We start from the raw sequence: 18,259 nt of genomic DNA, 5'->3' as shown, positions 1-18,259 counted from the left end.
AAATAGCTCAGCCCAAACCAGATGTAGTTAATAGCATAGAGGCCGAAGGTCACATAAGTCACGATGATCAGCCTTAGGTATGGCTTTGCGCTCGGCCGCATCCCAACGTGCTTCATCAGTCACTTCTGTGAGGCCTCTTGGTCTTTGGCACATCCCTCAGTGTTGTGATTATCTAAATGGCCCATTACTCAACAAACAGTCGTTTACAAAGCCTGACAGATTTAGCTGAATGAATGACCTGCCTGCCTCTGGTGTGGGCAGTGTGTCCGTGGGCCGGGCCGCCTGCCTGCCCGCCCTGCTCCAGCCAAGCCCAGACCATCTGTGAATCGCCCAGCAGGGAGAGACCAGAGTGGACTCCTGAGGGGGCAGAGGGAATGAGAGGAGGAGGGAAGGCAGAGAGAGAGAAAATCTGCTGGCTGAGGGGAAAATGCAGGCTTTCTGTAGAGTCCATTTTGTTATGACGTTTAGGACCAATGTGTGTGAAGGTACAGTGCAGTGTATCAAAAGCATGGGTTAAAGGGTATCTGGCCCCAGAAATAGCAGCAAGGCATCTGGAGTACATGTCATTCAGAGAGGGAGAGAGAGACCAGGCGTGTGGGAGTCAGAGATTGAGGCAGGGTTAGTAATTCAATTTTCAAGACTTTACAGTAGCTTACATTTCATGTGACTGTGTTTTATCAGTTATTCTGAATGGAGCCTGTTGTTCCCCCAACATGTTGCTATGATTCACCGTCGCCAAGAGCCAAGAGTGGACTTTGTCACAGTAATTAATGTAGCTCTCAGGACAGCCTTTGAAATTAGTCTTGTCTTCAAGGCCTAATTAAAAGGAAATTGTTAAACATATTTTGGGTCAAGTTTCCGAACCTGTAGCCATTCAGGAAATATTTTCATGCATGACTGTGTCATTCAAGATTTTTTTTTGCAATTGAGATAATACATGTATTTTCTTTTCACTGAGGCCTCATTCATTTGATAGCTTGTTTAGTAGTCTTCAGGTCGACTACTTGACCCATTTTTGCACGTCCTGAATGTCCCTCATCTCTCTACTTGTTGACCACTGTTGCAGCAACAGCAGCTCTGTCCTCATAAAGTGAGGCAATGGCCTTTGTCATGGGCGCAGGATGGTTCTAATGGGCCCCCTCCTCAGACAGACAGCAACACTCAGAGAAGCAGGTTCTGAACAATTAACCGTGAGCTGTGGGCTTAGCGCCCGACTCCATTGTAAGCGATCTAAACCCGTTAGACTGTGACAGACCATTAACAGGCTGCCAAGGCTTCTTTAAATTGCCTTAACAGTTTACATTGAGTTAGAGTGACTGTGTGTGTGTGTGTGTGTGTGTGTCCATGGAGGGATGTTTGGGGTGACTGTGTAGGCAGTGTGCGTGTCTGTATTTGTGTTTTGGTTAGTGTGCGTGCGTGTGCTCGAGCAGGTGTGCTTTGCACACAGGTGTGTGTGTTATCGGACCTCTTCACCCATCCCATCCTCACGTTTAACACAGACTTTTCTGCATCGTTGAGTTGCTGAATTATTACTGCCTACATTGTTATTGAGTAATTACCGGATAATGGCCAATTTCAGTGTTTTTAGGGAAATCTATCTAACCATTAAAATTACCGAGGTGCTCTCTCACACATCCCTCAGTAAATACTGTAGATTGTTAGTGGAAATAGATACACTAGTATTATAATGCAATGGTGTGTGAAATGGATGTGTTTTCAATTTACTACCAGGAATTTGTCTTTTGAACGATTTTGATTGTTTGCATTTGTACTTAATCGTTTCCATTATGTTACCCTTACCTTGATTGTATCCATGCTTTATCAACTGGCGTATTTAAACGATTACAAGTATTCATCTGTGTTTGATAAGCACGTGTTATAAAACCGCAATCCAGGCAATTGCCTCCAACCTGAATGAACAGTTTATATAGCCCCATCAACCGCTGTGTAGACTTTTCTATTTAAACTGCAGCTACAACACATGGCACACTGTTTATGTGTGCGTTATAACTCAATTGATTACATTTAGCTTGTTTCACAATATGAGTTGTCCCAGCTCTCTATATGACAACCAACTTGTAGTGCAGTACTGGCTATAGTTGACACATCTAAACTGATGTTTGGTGGATATTCCACCTTAAAACCTCTGTTAAAAACGTCTTAGGGCTGATATGACAATAAATGTTTGTTTTGTTCGATAATGTCCATTATTTATGTCTAAGTAGCTACTTTTGTTAGCGCGTTTAGTATACATACGCTTAATTTCCTATTGTATAAGACCTGGCTATGCAAATTCCTCACTGCAGTGTCCCACCAATCTTAATTTAACGGTCACCCATGTTGATATTAAATGTTTAACACAATGGTGTATGTTTTGTGAACAAGCAACAAGATAGTGGAATCTTTGGGCAAATTAATTAGCATCTTGTGTTGTTACTATTATGTGAGGCCTCAGCTTTACATGGTAGTCGTGTCACTTAGGCTGTTTACACAGGCAGTCCAAATCTGATCTTTTTCCAATAACTTCTTTTGACCAATCAGATCAGATCTTTTGCCCATAATTGTGATATGTAATGGAGGATTCGAAGACACCTTGTCTGTGAAATCATTGTTCAGCGGATCTTGTTGCACCTGTTTCTGTACCTCTCTGTAATTAATCTGTGACTAGGCGGAGCAGGGAACGTAACTCATCTCGTAGCAAGGGTTGTAAATGATACTCCTCAATTCATGACAGTTCAGTTTGATCATGTCTGGTTCTAGACACACACTCTAGACACACACACGGGAGCGGGAACACACGCACACACGCAGGTGCGTTTTCATATGAGAATTGAGGCTGCCTGGAGCTTTAGTATCAACTTTAATACACCCAAAACATCTGTAAAACATTACCCCTGATTATTTGCTCCTCCAGCACAACCTACAATATGAGCATAAAAGTGATGTTTGTACATTAACCTTATGTAAATGAAAGAGCTGGTGAGGTCTCCTCTCTAATGAAGGTGTGAGGCCCCCGACGCACACATGGGATCAGGAACACGCACACACGCACAAGCACACGCGCACACACACACACACACACACACACACACACACACACACACACACACACACACACACACACACACACACACAGCTCGCATGCTCAGTTTGAATGTTCACATCTGCAGTACCCAGTTGCTCTACTGGGTTCAGGGCTTCCAGGTGCATCGTTCTGGGCCTGGTCTGTTCTGGTCTGGTCGGTGGGTGGTTTCTTCCTCTTCATGGACTGACTGACTGCTACAGACAGCCTAGAGTGAGGGAAGCAGAGCAGACCTTAAGAAACACACCTTGTTACTGTAAGTAATGACCAGGTCTTTAGCCATCTCTCCCCAGAGCCGTGTCTGACGTCTTTTCACTGGGGAAGCGGAGGACAATGTAATGAAATGTACTTTAGCTGGAGCTGGATCGTTTTCTTTACTCTAGATATGAGCTGAATGCTTGCAGGAATTACTTTTGAACAATTCTCCACTTTATTTTTGGACATTCCCCAATGTGTTGTTCTGGCACCAGGAAAACACTTCTTGAACTAGCCTTGTTGTAGGAAAAGAGCTCGATGGTTCACTTCCATGTTGGCCCACCACCATCACTGTACTCCTGACACGTTAATGAACCTTTGGTTACCTCTGTGAAATATCAAGTTGTTCAATGGAGCCAGTGCCAACGTGTATAACATTTGTACAACCAAACCAAGTCCTAGGCTTACTACCAAGACACACAGTCTTCACATATGGAATTATGGAAACGTCTCAACCACTCTGCAGTCTCCAGCAGATCCAGTCTGGTGCAGACCTGGGTTCAAATTCTATTTGACGTCTTTCAAAATACTTTGAGCGTTTGCTCTAGCCCTGCCTGTGGTGCCAGACGACCAGGGTTTGCTGTTTTGGGACTATTCTATTGGTCCATTACGCCAGGTAATGTCAGCTCATCAAACACTAATAGCGTAGTTTGAAATTATTTCAAATAGTATATGAACCCAGATCTGGTATGTGTTTTTTTTTTGTAAAGTTGTCACATCGCTTGTTTCAACTCAGCGATTGTTCTTCTGTTGTGTGAAAGGAAATGTAGAGCTTTTGGTTTTTGTAGGAGACGTTCTGCTCCATTTACCGGCTCTCTTTGATGATCTCAGCAGCACTAATTACACAGGCACCCGCCCCGCCGCCGTCACCACGGATGCAATCTCTAAGTGCATTCCACCACCCCCCCCCGACCTTTTACTCTGGCTAATATCTTAGCGCATCGCTACGGAGTCTCTTACCAGTCTCCACAATGTCTCACTATAATACTGCTGTGCCTAGCCTGTCATTGGTGCTGGCGTGCTATGGAAATGGCTCGTTGGAACGTGCGTAGAGTGATGTCCGCGGCCTTTAAAAGTCCTATATAACATACATTTGGGTCTCGTAGATTGCTTTTGCTGGCTGTGAAACAAATCCGTCAAGCATGAAGCCAATGCTTCGCTGCGAAGGAATGCGTACTACTCGCCTGTAGTATCCGATTGCATTGGAACCTCAGTGCGTGGTAAAGGACAGGCGTTTACCATCGGAATATCACTGTTGAACCGTTACAATCGCGCACATTGGACTGGCTAGTATGATACGATGAACAGTTCTACGTTTCATGTTCATAGTCATTCATCTCTTTGTATAGTACATTTGAGTCGTTTAGCAGACGCTCGTATCCAGAGCGGCTTACAGTTGGTGCGTTCATCTCAAGGTAGCTAGGTGATACAACCACACATCCCTGTCATTGTAAATGCACGTTTCCCTCAATAAAGCTGCTATCAGCAAAGCCGGTGCTAGTTAGGAAAGGCCAGGGTGTTATTTTCTTTTCTTTTTTTCAATATAGTTCTGCACAGCCACAGACGTCTCTCCTGGGCTTGATACTTTGCATGCAGACGATGAGACACGAGGGAAGTTAGTCGAGGGCTGGAGTAGGGTTCTGCTCCATTTGCTTTTCTCAAACATTCCCCTCAGAATAGTACTCTCGCTCTCTCGCTCTGGCTCTCTCTCTCTCTCTCTCTCTCTCTCTCTCTCTCGCTCTGGCTCTCTCTCTGGCCCTGGCTCTCTCTCTCTCTCTATCTCTCGCTCTGGCTCTCTCTCACTCTGGCTCTCTCTCTCACTTTGTCTCTCTCTCTCTCTGTGTTCTCATTCCACCGTGACGTTTTGTCATTCCAGAATGGCTCGACGGGGCTTTACTGCACCACTGCTGTCCACCCGTCCCGGTCCTTTCAAAGCAAAATGTCGCAACTTTATTTGCTGTTGTCGTCAGCAATGTTTCGAGTGGCGAGGGAACTTCTCTACTCCTACCGTGTCTTCGTGGGACAACTCAAGCGACCCCCTGCCTCTCTCAGCCCATGTTCAATTGCCAAATGTTGCGAACGCTGCAGATAGAAATTCCATGAATAGAGCCTACATGATTTATTGGTTTACATCTAGTCATGTTTGTTCTACTTTACATATTTCATGTGTGTGTCCATCTGAATGCGCCCCATGCTCTCTTCCCACCTGGCCCTCGTCCCACCTCAGCCGTGCCACCCCACAGCCATGTCCCTAGCAACCCCACACGGCCCTAAAACTCCCAAGATTCTCGAGTGCTCCTCAGGTTGGTTCATGGCTATTAGGCTATAGGCTTCTGCCTCCAGCCTGTGTACTGTATGTGTTTAAGTATTAAGGTTAGGATTAGGGCTGGGAAATTTGGTCTTGGAACTGCGCTGAATGGCACCTCAGCCCTCGGGAACATGCCGGAATAACCTGAACCTCGTACACGACAGTCTCTCTGACTGCAGTGGTACAGTACCTCACACCCGCCCACAGCTGCAGGCCACCTGGCGTGACTCACATAAACTCACCTACTCTCAATCACACAATCTCACACACTGGCGATCACACATTCTCACACACACGCATCGCTCGCTCGCGCTCCGACTGACTGGTGTCTGTTACCAAGCATCTCCCATCACCCTAGCACCGGGCCTCCTTCCTCAGTACAAGACCATTTATAGGTTTTTCTGCGAGCCGCCTAATCAGAGAACCCAAAGAGAGAGTAATAACATGTTCTGTTGTGTTTCATCTAACTGCAGTAGCAACTCCAACTCTACATTGGTTTCATGTTTCTAACTCATTGGTGCTTCTCAACCTCCGCCTTCTTCTTCTTGGCATCCTTGGGTGGTAGTAAATGACTCACCCGGGAAGTGGAGGGATACAGAACAGCGTTGGACATCTGCGGCGGTCAGGTTCTCTAGCTCCAAGAAGAGCCGCTGTGCAGTGTTTTCCCACAAACTACTAAGCCCTGTGCTGCTCTCCGCATTCCCACCCCCTCTCCCACCACTCTTCCTTGGCTCGGGGCCAGCACTCCCTCGAATTCCAAGCATCTGGTCAGTTCTAGGAAACGCCTGCGACTGTCCAGTGGAAGGAAATGGGAGCCTCTTGATTGCACCGAGCCCCTTGAATAATGTGCCACTCATAGAGAAGTTGTTGCCGAGGAGCGGGGAAGTCTCGGTCTTGGTAGTCAATGGAGGTCTTCCTAGGGGTTCTGGGGGAGCGTAGTCGTTTCTGTTCTGCTTTCACTCTTAACTTTCTCTCTCTTTGTAGCGTTCTCTCCCATCCCTGTCTCTTCTCAGTGTGGATTCAGGGATATTAGTAGGATATTTCTCCAGAGTCAGATCAATAAACAGAAAAGGGCAGGTATTAAAGTATTTACAGAACTCTCAAAAATCTCTGGCAATCAAAGAAAATACATGGCAACTTACCATGTAATTTTACTTTCCCATATACATTTGCCTGCAAATGTAGATATGATTTAGTCATTTTTCTAATAACAATAGAACATGTTGGCCTTGGAATTAAAGTCAGGTCTTCTCTTGAGAGGTAATGTCTCCTCTCACAATGAAGTTGATGACTAAGGATGACTAAGCTTTCGTATTCGTAGCTCTCCTCTGGGTTGTTTAGAGGAGATTGTGATCACTTTGTGCCATGGGAGAACCATCCATCCTATCCGTTCACTTCATATCCCACAGATGACTCACTGCACACTGCAAGGCAACTCTACGAGTGTCTGTCTGTGTGATCCACCTCCAGTCTCTTCCAGCCTCACAGTACGGCTGTTTGACAATGGCCCCTGGTCAGATCCACAACCAGACTACTTTGTGATACGGCCGTGTCTCTCTCCGCTCTCACCTCGCACAGACTGTGATGTTTCCGTATAGCCGTCCTTCCCTTCGACCCCCCCCCCCCCCCCCCCCGCTCCAGCTCTGTCTTCCTGCAAGCTGCAGAGATGAATCAGGGCTTGTGTGTGCATTTTTTGTGCGTGCTTTTCGTGTACATCCGTGTGTGAATCACGGTGGGGAACCTATGCATCACTATCAATCACAGGGAGAGAAAAAACAGTATTTCTCCGTCCCTCTTTCTGTTGGCGGCCATGATTAAACAGCTGGCTTCATATCACCCCTGTCCTCAGCCTGACGTCAGTCCACTGATTCACTTCAGAGCCCCTATCAGTGCCGAGGCAGAACTGGCACATCCAAATTCACCCACCCTCTTTCCTTTTGCTGTGATGGAATACAGAGCAGAATATTTGGATGAGCTTTGGGCCTTTACTTGCATACCCGCCCACATAATGTTTACAAGTCTTGAGCCATTGAACGCTGACTGATAAAACTTCAACATTAGCCAAGAGCATCTGCCTAGTTCCAAGTAAGTATTGAGTCTCAATTGAAGGACTGCAAGTTCCAAACCCAGTTATGGCAACAACAATTAGTTAACTGTTAACGTGTCAATCCTGAGTAGTAATTTGTGAAAGTATGCACCAAGGCAGTAGACGTGACCACACAAAATGTCAGAATGCTCTCTCCCTCTCTCCCGTGCTCTCTCTCTTGCGCTCTCTCTCTCGTGCTCTCTCTCTCGCGCTCTCTTTCTCTCTCTCTCTCTCTCTCTCTCTTTCTCGCTCTCTCTCTCTTTCTCTCTCTCTCTCTCTCACTCTCTCGCTCTCTCTCTCACTCTACTTGTCTCTCTTTCTTATCATTTTCTGCCCCCCCCCACTCTCACTCTTTCTTTCTCTCCCTCTCCATCCCTCCATTCTGTGAGTAACCCTGCCCTGCCAGTCCTTCTGTCCTGGAGCTGTTAATCTGCTAATCCACAATCGATATCTGCCTAATCTCTTTTCCACAGATAAATGCGGCCTATCGGATCATTTTGTTTTCTTCCACACGCCATAGCCCCTCCTCTCTCTCTCGCTGCTTTGTTTCTGTCCGTGGGATGCTAGTACTGATTTAGTCTGCCCACTAGCATGCATGCTGCCTACGTGCATCGCCATGTACTCTACTGTAGACAAAACGACATGTTTGAATGAGGAAAGAAATCGCCATTGTAAATCCATGTGCAAAATGTGGCACAATTGAGCTGGGACCAATTTTTTTTAAAGTGATGCACTGACAATCGGTCATTTGGTCTGAAAACGTCAATTATTGTTTAATAAGGGGAAATGACCCTCGTGTGTTCGGTCTGTCCGTGTGAATTCTCCCTCCACAACAGTAGTATTGCTTGACATATCTATAGCAAATGTTTGTCATTTTAAATGCTTTTTATTGATTTAAATTATCATTTTTTTCCGTTTTTTGCTCACTTTGAAATCGGGGATAATGTTGCTAATTGAGTTGACTGAAAATTGAAGCCCATGAACTGGTGGACTTGCACCCACTGACCTCCATAGGCTAAGCCACAGTCCCTGTGTGCTCTCGCAGGCCAAAGAAAAGGTGAAAGACTGCCGTACTACCATCCTGCTGCTGTCCATTGCACTCCACTGTCATGCTATATAGTCTATTGTGGTGGGTAGAGGCGGACCTTTGTAACGCCAGGATCGTGGGTTTGATTCCCTGGACCACCTGTAAAATGTATGCACGCATGCCTTTGGATGAAATTGTCTGCTAAATGGCGTGTATTAGATATTATAGCATCAAACGGTGTCAGTTTGTAGCTGGTAGTATATACAGAGAGTGATTTTCCCCTCCAGCACTCTTTACCCAATGCTTTGATCTCTCTTCGCACCAAAAGGTTACATACTGGCCACATCTAGATGTGGGTGGAAAGTGCTCTCAATGTTGTCATTTCATAGCGAGAGGCGCTTAATTGGTCAGGTAGATTGTCGGGGAAACAATTTTTTGTTGTTGTTGTTGATATTTGAGTCATTTAGCAGACATTTGTCCAAATCAAATCAAATGTATTTATATAGCCCGTCTTACATCAGCTGATATCTCAAAGTGCTGTACAGAAACCCAGCCTAAAACCCCAAACAGCAAGCAATGCAGGTGTAGAAGCACGGTGGCTAGGAAAAACTCCCTAGAAAGGCCAGAACCTAAGAAGAAACCTAGAGAGGAACCAGGCTCTGAGGGGTGGCCAGTCCTCTTCTGGCTGTGCCGGGTGGAGATTATAACCCAAGGCCAAGATGTTCTAATGCTCATAAGTGACCAGCAGGGTCAAATAACAATAATCACAGCGGTTGTCGAGGGTGAAATAGGTCAGCAGGAGTAAATGTGAGTTGGCTTTTCATAGCCGATCATTGAGAGTATCTCTACCGCTCCTGCTGTCTCTAGAGAGTTGAAAGCAGCAGGTCTGGGACAAGGCAGCACGTCCGGTGAACAGGTCAGGTTTCCACATCCGCAGGCAGAACAGTTGAAACTGGAGCAGCAGCACGGCCAGGTGGACTGGGGTCAGCAAGGAGTCATCATGCCGGGTAGTACTGAGGCATGAGAGCGACTTACAGGAGCAATTATGGTTAAGGGTCTTGCTCAAGGGCACGTCGACAGATGCTTTTCACCTAGTCTGCTCGGGGTATTGAATTAGCAGCCATTCAGTTACTAGCCCAACGCTCTTACCGCTCGGCTACCTGCCTCCCTCATCATGTGGAGGCATAGCACCCAGAGTGAGCATTTAGAAAGGATTGTAAATTATGTTTGCATTTGAGTATGTTTTTATGTGCTGGTCTGTCATGGTTACACAGACAGTCAAGCACAGTACGTTTGCACAAATATGATGTATCGTCGCAGCAATATGGAGGGTATAAATTAGACAGGGCGTTGGATGTACTGTCGCTAACTGACAGTGTAATTTACCTCCAAGAGAAAAGTGAACGCTGGAAAAGATACCTAAAGCAAAACCTAGCGCTGTTTCGTAGTTTTTTATAAGTATGGAGTCATATTTAAGACGACTGATTTCTTCAGAAATAGAATCCTCCCACATTGATGGAGGAGAGTTTAAACCCGGCGTTAGGTCCTTTGGCAGCCAACAGGGGGGGCCTGCCTGCCTGCCGTCCCCCTCTCCCCACTCCTTTCTCTGGCTGTGGAAATACTGCAGCCCCCTGATCTGCGTCTGGATCGCTCTCTCACACTGAGCCGACTCAAGTCCCTCCTACCGGCTGTGCAGGACGAGCCCCCTTCACCACACACACACACACACACACACACACGCACATGCACACACACTCACCAACACAGTGACCGAGAGAGAGAGAGAGAGAGAGAGAGAGAGAATTTTACAAGAGCAGGAAAAGGGAGGAGCGCAGACAGGAGACTCTCTGGCTTGTCTGTCTGTTGGGCACCTGGGACACTGTCATTGTGCTTCTCGGTATAGTATTTTTTTCTCTCCTTCTCTGAACCAGCCGACCGGTCGGGAGTCTTTTTTCCCCCCCTCTCAGTGCCGTATCAATTAGGAACTGGGATTGTTTCTGTGTAATCTGCTCTGCTCTGGCTGAACCGTTACAGACTGCGATTGTTCCTGCCCGCCTCTCGGCGTTCCGATTCGGACCCTCCCCAAAGTGCATCTGTTAGTGCGCCGCTGAGGATATATCCTGTGTCCAACAGTACAACATAGAGCAGCTGGGATATCAGACTATAGAGGCGCGCGCGAGAGAGAGAGAGAGCAGCCGAGTGAGCAACAGAGAGAGGCAGATACAGAGAGTGCGAGAGAGATTGAAGCCGAGCAGCGAGGTAAGCTATAGCGAGACGGCGTAGATAGAAAAGTGATCTTCATATCCTCCTCCCTTTTTCCTTGTTTTTCCTTTTTTCTCCTCTACTACACTCTCCTGTGCCAGCAATTTGTTCGCAGGACTGCCTGGAACCACTGCCACCTGCTCATCTTCCTCCTCCTCTTCCTCCTCCACCTCTCTTCTCACGCGTTACTATCCGACAGCCAGCCAGTGAGGGAAAGACAGGAGACGCAGACAGGAGACGCATACAGGGCACGCAGCAGCGTCCGTTTTTTTTTCAAAACTCTTGTGGGGAATATTTTTGAGGAACCCGAATGAGCATCCGCCGAGCTCTACTCCAGGAGATTTAAGTGAAAGGCGTCGTCGGGCAGGAACTACCCCCACAGAGGCGACCCCTCTCCCAGCCACTCTCCGTCAGACGAACCCTGCTTGCTCTCCGGAGGACCAGCAGTGATTCAACACACCAGTGTGGACGAGGGGAAAACAAGGGACCTACAGTCAGAGAGCCGAGCCCCAGTACTATTACCGCTCGTCCGACCGCCTCCAACCATTCCCTGCCACGGCGCTAAGGATTCCAGCTATATGGGCAAGCGATTGGAACAGCAACCAATGTACCCTCAGTACACATACTACTACCCCCACTACCTCCAGACCAAGGTAGGGCACCCACGGCTCATCACTTCAGTGCCTTTAACCTCCCTCCCTCCCTCCCTCCCACACCCCTACCTCCTCCCATCCTCCTACTCTAATCCTCCCCCTCCTTCGCTCCTCCTGTCAAGCCGCTGAGTGGGGATGGGGTGTGAACGGTGGCCTTGGCCGTCAGTGGCTTTCTGGGGTTTGCATCTCTCTCACTTGGTGAGGCATCACAACGCTAGTTTGTCCAGCCTCGGCACGGCTAGTGGAGCTGTCCGGAAGATTGATTAATTGATTAAGGTTAACTGGATTGGATCGTGATAGGTTTCTCCTATGTTGCGATTGTTAGGTTGGCAAACTGTTAATCACACTGGCTTTGTCACGTTTCTTGGTCCACTATATTAAGATACTGAGAATGAATATTGGGTGAAATATCAAGAGGGTGGCGTGTCGTGAGTCAGAAACACAATGAGAACCACAATTGAAATAAGCCTCTAGGCTTTTTTGTGTTGTTATCCTCAATCATTTAAAAACAAATGTATTTAATGTTGTTTACGCCTGGAGCAGCCTAATACTTTTCATTATCTAATACATTCAATATATCAACCAATGAGACGACTACCCACCCATATCTCCTATCCTGGCTCAGCCATGCCTTCCCCCTTATAACTGACATGGTGGCCAGCCACAGGCTGAAAGTAAACAGGCATCTGCCAGGGCTGCCTATATTTTCTCTAGCCGTTGTATGCATCACTACCTTTGGCGTGGGGACCTAGGCTCTGGTTGGTGGCTGATGGCGGGACAGTTGGTAGACTTAAAGTCCTCCGTCATCAAAACTAGAGACGAATGCAGATAAAGCCATGGAACGCCTTTTGTCATCTTCCCTTCCTATTGTAAAGAGCTGCTGAGGTAGCTATCTGGAGGGTCCTAGAGGAGAATATCGGTAGCCCGACCTGGTAGCCCGCTGGCTTCTCTTCTGATTTATAGTTTAATACATTTGTGCTGCGGCCATATGGCTTCTCTCTCACTCTGCCCCCTCCCCTCTCTATCCCTCTTTTCCTCTGCCCCCTCCCCTCCCTATCCCTCTTTTCCTCTGCCCCCTCCCCTCTCTATCCCTCTTTTCCTCTGCCCCCTCCCCTCTCTATCCCTCTTTTCCTCTGCCCCCTCCCCTCTCTATCCCTCTTTTCCTCTGCCCCCTCCCCTCTCTATCCCTCTTTTCCTCTGCCCCCTCCCCTCCCTATCCCTCTTTTCCTCTGCCCCCTCCCCTCTCTATCCCTCTTTTCCTCTGCCCCCTCCCCTCTCTATCCCTCTTTTCCTCTGCCCCCTCCCCTCTCTATCCCTCTTTTCCTCTGCCCCCTCCCCTCTCTATCCCTCTTTTCCTCTGCCCCCTCCCCTCTCTATCCCTCTTTTCCTCTGCCCCCTCCCCTCCCTATCCCTCTTTTCCTCTGCCCCTTCCCCTCTCTATCCCTCTTTTCCTCTGCCCCCTCCCCTCTCTATCCCTCTTTTCCTCTGCCCCCTCCCCTCCCTATCCATCTTTGCCTCTGCCCCCTCCCCTCTCTATCCCTCTTTTCCTCTGCCCCCTCCCTATCCCTCTTTTCCTCTGCCCCCTCCCCTCCCTATCCCTCTTTTCCTCTGCCCCCTCCCCTCTCTATCCCTCTCTTCCTCCCCTCCTTTTCCTCTGTCATATCTCAGAGGAGCTCGTCTTAGGTCTCTCAATCAGAGGTCCCCTCAGCCCTCCTTTCCTTCCGCTCTCCCTCCCTCCCTCCCTCACCACCCACCCCACTGCAACCCCCCCTCTTCGTTGTCGACTCCCACTCAAGGTCAGCGCAGATCGGGCCCAGCCTCCGTCAGCGATTGACGTTTCCTTGAGTGCGATATCCATGTCACGCAAACTTGTCTGACCAACGGAGGCCGACAAACCCAACAGCACCTTTTTTTAATTTTTAAAGTCGTCGAGAAAGGGTTTTATTTTCCCGGCTAGTTACTCTAGCTAGTGCCCATTACGAGTACGTATGCATGGCAGGGCCAGTGATGTGAGAGCAGAAGGCTCTCTCTGTGACTGAGAGTGCAGGGAGGGAGAGCTGCTAACCCACGCTACCATTAATGATCATTGATCGGGAGATTATAGGGAAGGGCCTTGGCAGGCAGGCGTGATGATGGGCCTCAGCATCAGGGGGCAGCCGCTTGGCCACACAGGCAGGCAGCCTCCCTCCCCAACCTGAATTAAGCATCCATCTAAAGTCATCCAGGGCTGTCTATTAATCTTCATTTCAGCATGCTCTGGATATGGCCTCATTCTCCCAAGGGGGCATAAATAACTGCTAGCGATGAAGGAGATAGGGGTTCTAGGGAACGTAACTCATACCAAATTGTAGCCACGCTCGTCCTTTCCCGACTCCATTTTATGACACATATCGGAAATACTTCTCCGCCCGGCCGAGGAATATATAGAATCTCCAGAACATCTGGGTTCTATTAGGACGAAAAGTATATCATGAGTTTAACACTGCCTTGGTATGAAGGAATGTCTTTGTCCGAGGCGTTTTCAATTTCAAACGCTTCATATCACCACGTATATTTCTGCTGGACCCGCTGCCGTTTGCCGACCGCCTGGCAGTAAAACTCAGAAAGGAGATGAAACAATAACATTTGGCCCTCTATTGATTAGTGCAGTGGAGCGTAGCATGTGCTTCTCTTGAGCATAGTGATTTATCCCCGAAAGAGCATTCCTATGGCTTGTTTTATAAGGTACAGAGGCGAAGGGAAGCCCGCAGGACAGTGCTTTGATACGGGAATCGTTTCGAGGCCTGTTTCTGTTCCCATGCTGCTCTGTGAGCGAACGGAGCCCACGCTGAATCTCCCTCAGATATGGTGCTTTATTGAACACGGTGACTAGGATTTCACTAGAAGTCTGTATTTGATTTGAGTATTTTTGTTTTGATTTGAATCATAAGTGAATTGTAGATGTTATACAAATGAGGAAATGACAGTAAATACATGAATGATAGTTATTATGGGAAATGTGTGCGTTTCATCCCAACGCTATGTCTGTTGGCAACATTCTGTAGGCCTTGGCATGTCATGATTATCCGTAGAAACTTGATTTGACAGCTATTTTGGTGTCCGACTACAGAATGTCCAAAGTGCAAGTTGCGGGTACGATCACGTTTATTTGCCCCTTTTTGAACGCGTCTCCTATTTTAGATTTTTTGATGAATTGCCTCGTTTATGCCGAGGCTCTCGTCTTCCACAGGACGGCCCACAGTAGTCGCCAGAGTCCACTGTACTACAATGACACCCCTCATAGTCCTAGTCCATCACACCCTTCCTGTCAAGAGATCAGAGAGACAGGCACACACACACACAGAGAGAGAGAAGCATACAGAGAGAAGCACAGGGGCAGACGCAGAGGTAGATTTAACAAAGGCTAATATCCCGGGCCTTAAGTAAACACCAGTCAACGGAGGCCCATTGAGTGGCTTTATGCCTGTGTCTGCCTGGACCTTGGGCTCCATTTGTACTCTCTCTAATTCCTTATGGCGGGGGAGTGGGGGTAGGAGCGGGTTAAAAAGCAAGGAAAATGGGTTTGGTTACATCACACATTGTGCTGCAATAATAACAACAGGCCCATCTAAATCCCGCTGCTTTCAAGCCTGGCTAACACCCGCCAGCGCCACAGTAAAGCCCCGTTTCGGGTGTAGCCTTTCAGTGTAGCCTCATCAAAGGCCGAGCAAAGAGAGAGTTCAGTTCTTTTGGGGTTCAGTTGGGTTTTAAAGGGTGGACATGCTGTGGAACAGAGCTAGTCGTCTGCTTGCTGCAGATCTCCGCGAGGGCAGCACAAAGCGCTCCAGCTAGGAGAGAGGATATTACATTCAGTGTTCCTCGAGCTAAAGGCTTATTATCCACGCAACGTATTAATATAACCCCGAGAGCATCATGGCGCACAATTAGTCGTTTCTAGGGAACAATCGTTATTACATCCTTCGAGAGGGATTGAACGAAACCACCTGCCGAGGCCGTGCTGTTGAAATACGCGCATGAAGCTAATTTAGCCCGTATACAATGACGGTTGGCAGCGGCATCTCGGCTAGCTCCCTCTCTACTTTGTTTTCCCTCCACCCGGATCACCGCCACTATCCGGGGGCTTTTGGATCATTAATCAACCCACGCCCACATCTCTGGTTTTTATCTGCCTTAGCGCCTGTTATCTCGCCATACAATCCCTCTCCGTGTAGCCGTCACTCAGTGGAGTGGATAGCTTCATTTATCTACCTGTGTGCTGTACATAACACAGCGTCGGGGCCACTCTGGCCTCTTTCTCATCTATCAACTGACAACTCGGGCCCCTATCTACACACGTACATTACTGTACCCGCTGCCCGCCGCCTCTGCTTCCTCCTAAGCACTGGAGTGAGCTACAGAGGCCCGGGGCCTCGTTTATAAACGTTGCGTATGCCCAAAATATGCCCCCCCCCCCCCAAACGTGCGCGCCTCTGTAAGTTCACATTTATCAAACTTAACTTGACGTCGGAATGTGCTTATCCTGCCGAAAACTTTAGACCATACGAACGCACAGTGTCTAGTGGTTGAAGTATTGCATTTCAAGAAGGCGAAAGAAGCCTAGTAGCCTGGCGCAAATGGGGAATATATAACAACAACAAAACACTGGCAGCCTACCATAATATAATAAGATGCAAAAATGTGCCATTAGTGATAATTTGCTGCTATCTCCGTATTCTACGGCCATTAGAAACAGGCATTCATTTCCTATTGTTTTAGGTTAGTTCATCTCCATGATCATTGCAGGAAATGTGTCTGACTCACCTTGTCTGACTGCGAAAGCCCAGAATGTCCTCATGGCCGACAACAATTACGTTAGTGTGGGCTACCATTCGTCCCATCTCTCATTTAATTGGACCCACTTCACAGAAAAGCTATTTGAAGTAGTTTGCTCTGTGCGATCCGATCCGAAGCTGATAGTTTAATGGTCGAACAGGGACGGCTCACCTTTTCCATTGACGTTTTGTCTGAATGCTGTACTGTCAAATTTCTCAAAGCCAATATTTCATTCATAAATATAATATATATATATATCATAACCGTTGCAGAATGAATTCTTTACCTTTTCTGGCCATGAATACAGAAGTAGCCATACAACAACCATGCGCATTTCTCATTTTATTGGGCCTATTAGATAGGATATTGTATTTTCAACTTTTTGCTCTATCAAATCAAATTAAATTGTATTTGTCACATGCGCCGAATACAACAGGTGTAGTAGACCTTACAGTGAAATACTTACTTACAAGCCCTTAACCAACAATACAGTTTTAAGAAAAAAGTAAGAGCTAAGAATAACAAATAATTAAAGAGCAGCAGTAAATAACAATGGCGGGGCTATATACAGGGGGTATCAGTACAGAGTCAATGTGTCAATGTGCGGGGGGCACCGGTGTCGAGGTAATTGACGTAATTATGTACATGTAGGTAGAGTTATTAAAGTGACTATGCATAGATAATAACAGAGAGTAGCAGCAGCGTAGAAGAGGGGGGGGGGGTGCAAATAGTCGGGGTTGCCATTTGATTAGCTGTTCAGGAGTCTTATGGCTTGGGGTTAGAAGCCTTTTAGAAGCCTCTTGGACCTAGACTTGGCGCTCCGGCTCCACTTGCCGTGCGGTAGCATAGAGAACAGTCTATGACTAAGGTGGCTGTAGTCTTTGACAATTTTTAGGGCCTTCCTCTGACACCACCTGGTATATAGGTCCTGGATGGCAGGAAGCTTGGCCCCAGTGATGTACTGGGCCGTACGCACTACCCTTGCGGTCAGAGGCCGAGCAGTTGCCATACCAGGCATTGACGCAACCCGACAGGATGCTCTCGATGGTGCTGCTCTAGAACCTTTTGAGGATCTGAGGACGCATGCCAAATCTTTTCAGTCTCCTGAGAGGGAATAGGTTCGTGCTCTCTTCACGACTGTCTTGATGTGCTTGGACCATGTTAGTTTGTTGGTGATGTGGACACCAAGGAACTTGAAGCTCTCAACCTGCTCCACTACAGCCGCGTCAATGAGAATGGGGGCATGCTCGGTCCTCCTTTTCCTATAGTCCACAATCATCTCTTATGAGCGGTTTATAACATACAGTAGAATTGAACAGGGTAACAGACCGTTTATCTTTTGCGTTGTGTGTAGGCTAACACTGTAAGTAGGTCTACTGTAGTTTATATTTTTCAGAGTAGACAATGTTACAGAATTTGTGGACAGTGCAGCATATTTAGGTTTGGGGAAAAAAACATGATTGAATTCAAAAGATTCGTTTACAGGTCCACAGCAATTCGCAATTTTTGTTTGTCTTTCAGAAACGGTCAGAAACAGCCAGCCACATGGAAACACCTCCAAAGACATGATTCGCAGTTGCTATTTCCTGTAGATGGCCTAATTCCAATACTTCCAAAGTGTACAGCAAATAAGGGTGTTATTGTCACCATAAAAGGTGAATGACGGACGGACGGACGGACGGACGGGGGGGGGGGGGGTTATCCGGCGGCGCTATAACGCTCGTCCACGAGCCCACAGTTTTATGCCAGGTCTGATTTATAATGAGAAACGTGC

At 47.5% G+C, this 18,259-nt stretch overlaps 1 protein-coding gene across 3 annotated transcripts in view; it reads left to right on the top strand.

Annotated features, from left to right (window-relative positions):
* Positions 1-18,259, top strand: part of LOC139391584 (RNA-binding motif, single-stranded-interacting protein 3-like) — a 345,137-nt gene that overhangs the window by 117,570 nt on the left and 209,308 nt on the right. Inside the window, exon 1 of one of the 3 annotated variants that reach the window (XM_071138960.1) lies at positions 10,449-11,673. The exons of 1 other annotated variant lie outside the window; for it this stretch is intronic. In XM_071138960.1, the coding sequence (XP_070995061.1) occupies positions 11,599-11,673 (75 nt within the window). In that variant the 5' untranslated portion in view covers positions 10,449-11,598. Of the gene's footprint in view, positions 1-10,448; positions 11,674-18,259 lie in introns of those variants that run through there. One more of the 3 variants, XM_071138961.1, reaches the window with a different exon arrangement.

The sequence above is a fragment of the Oncorhynchus clarkii genome, chromosome 32 (genome assembly GCF_045791955.1).
Source record: "Oncorhynchus clarkii lewisi isolate Uvic-CL-2024 chromosome 32, UVic_Ocla_1.0, whole genome shotgun sequence".
Lineage (NCBI taxonomy): Eukaryota > Metazoa > Chordata > Actinopteri > Salmoniformes > Salmonidae > Oncorhynchus > Oncorhynchus clarkii.
This window is presented reverse-complemented; position numbering and strand designations above follow the sequence as displayed.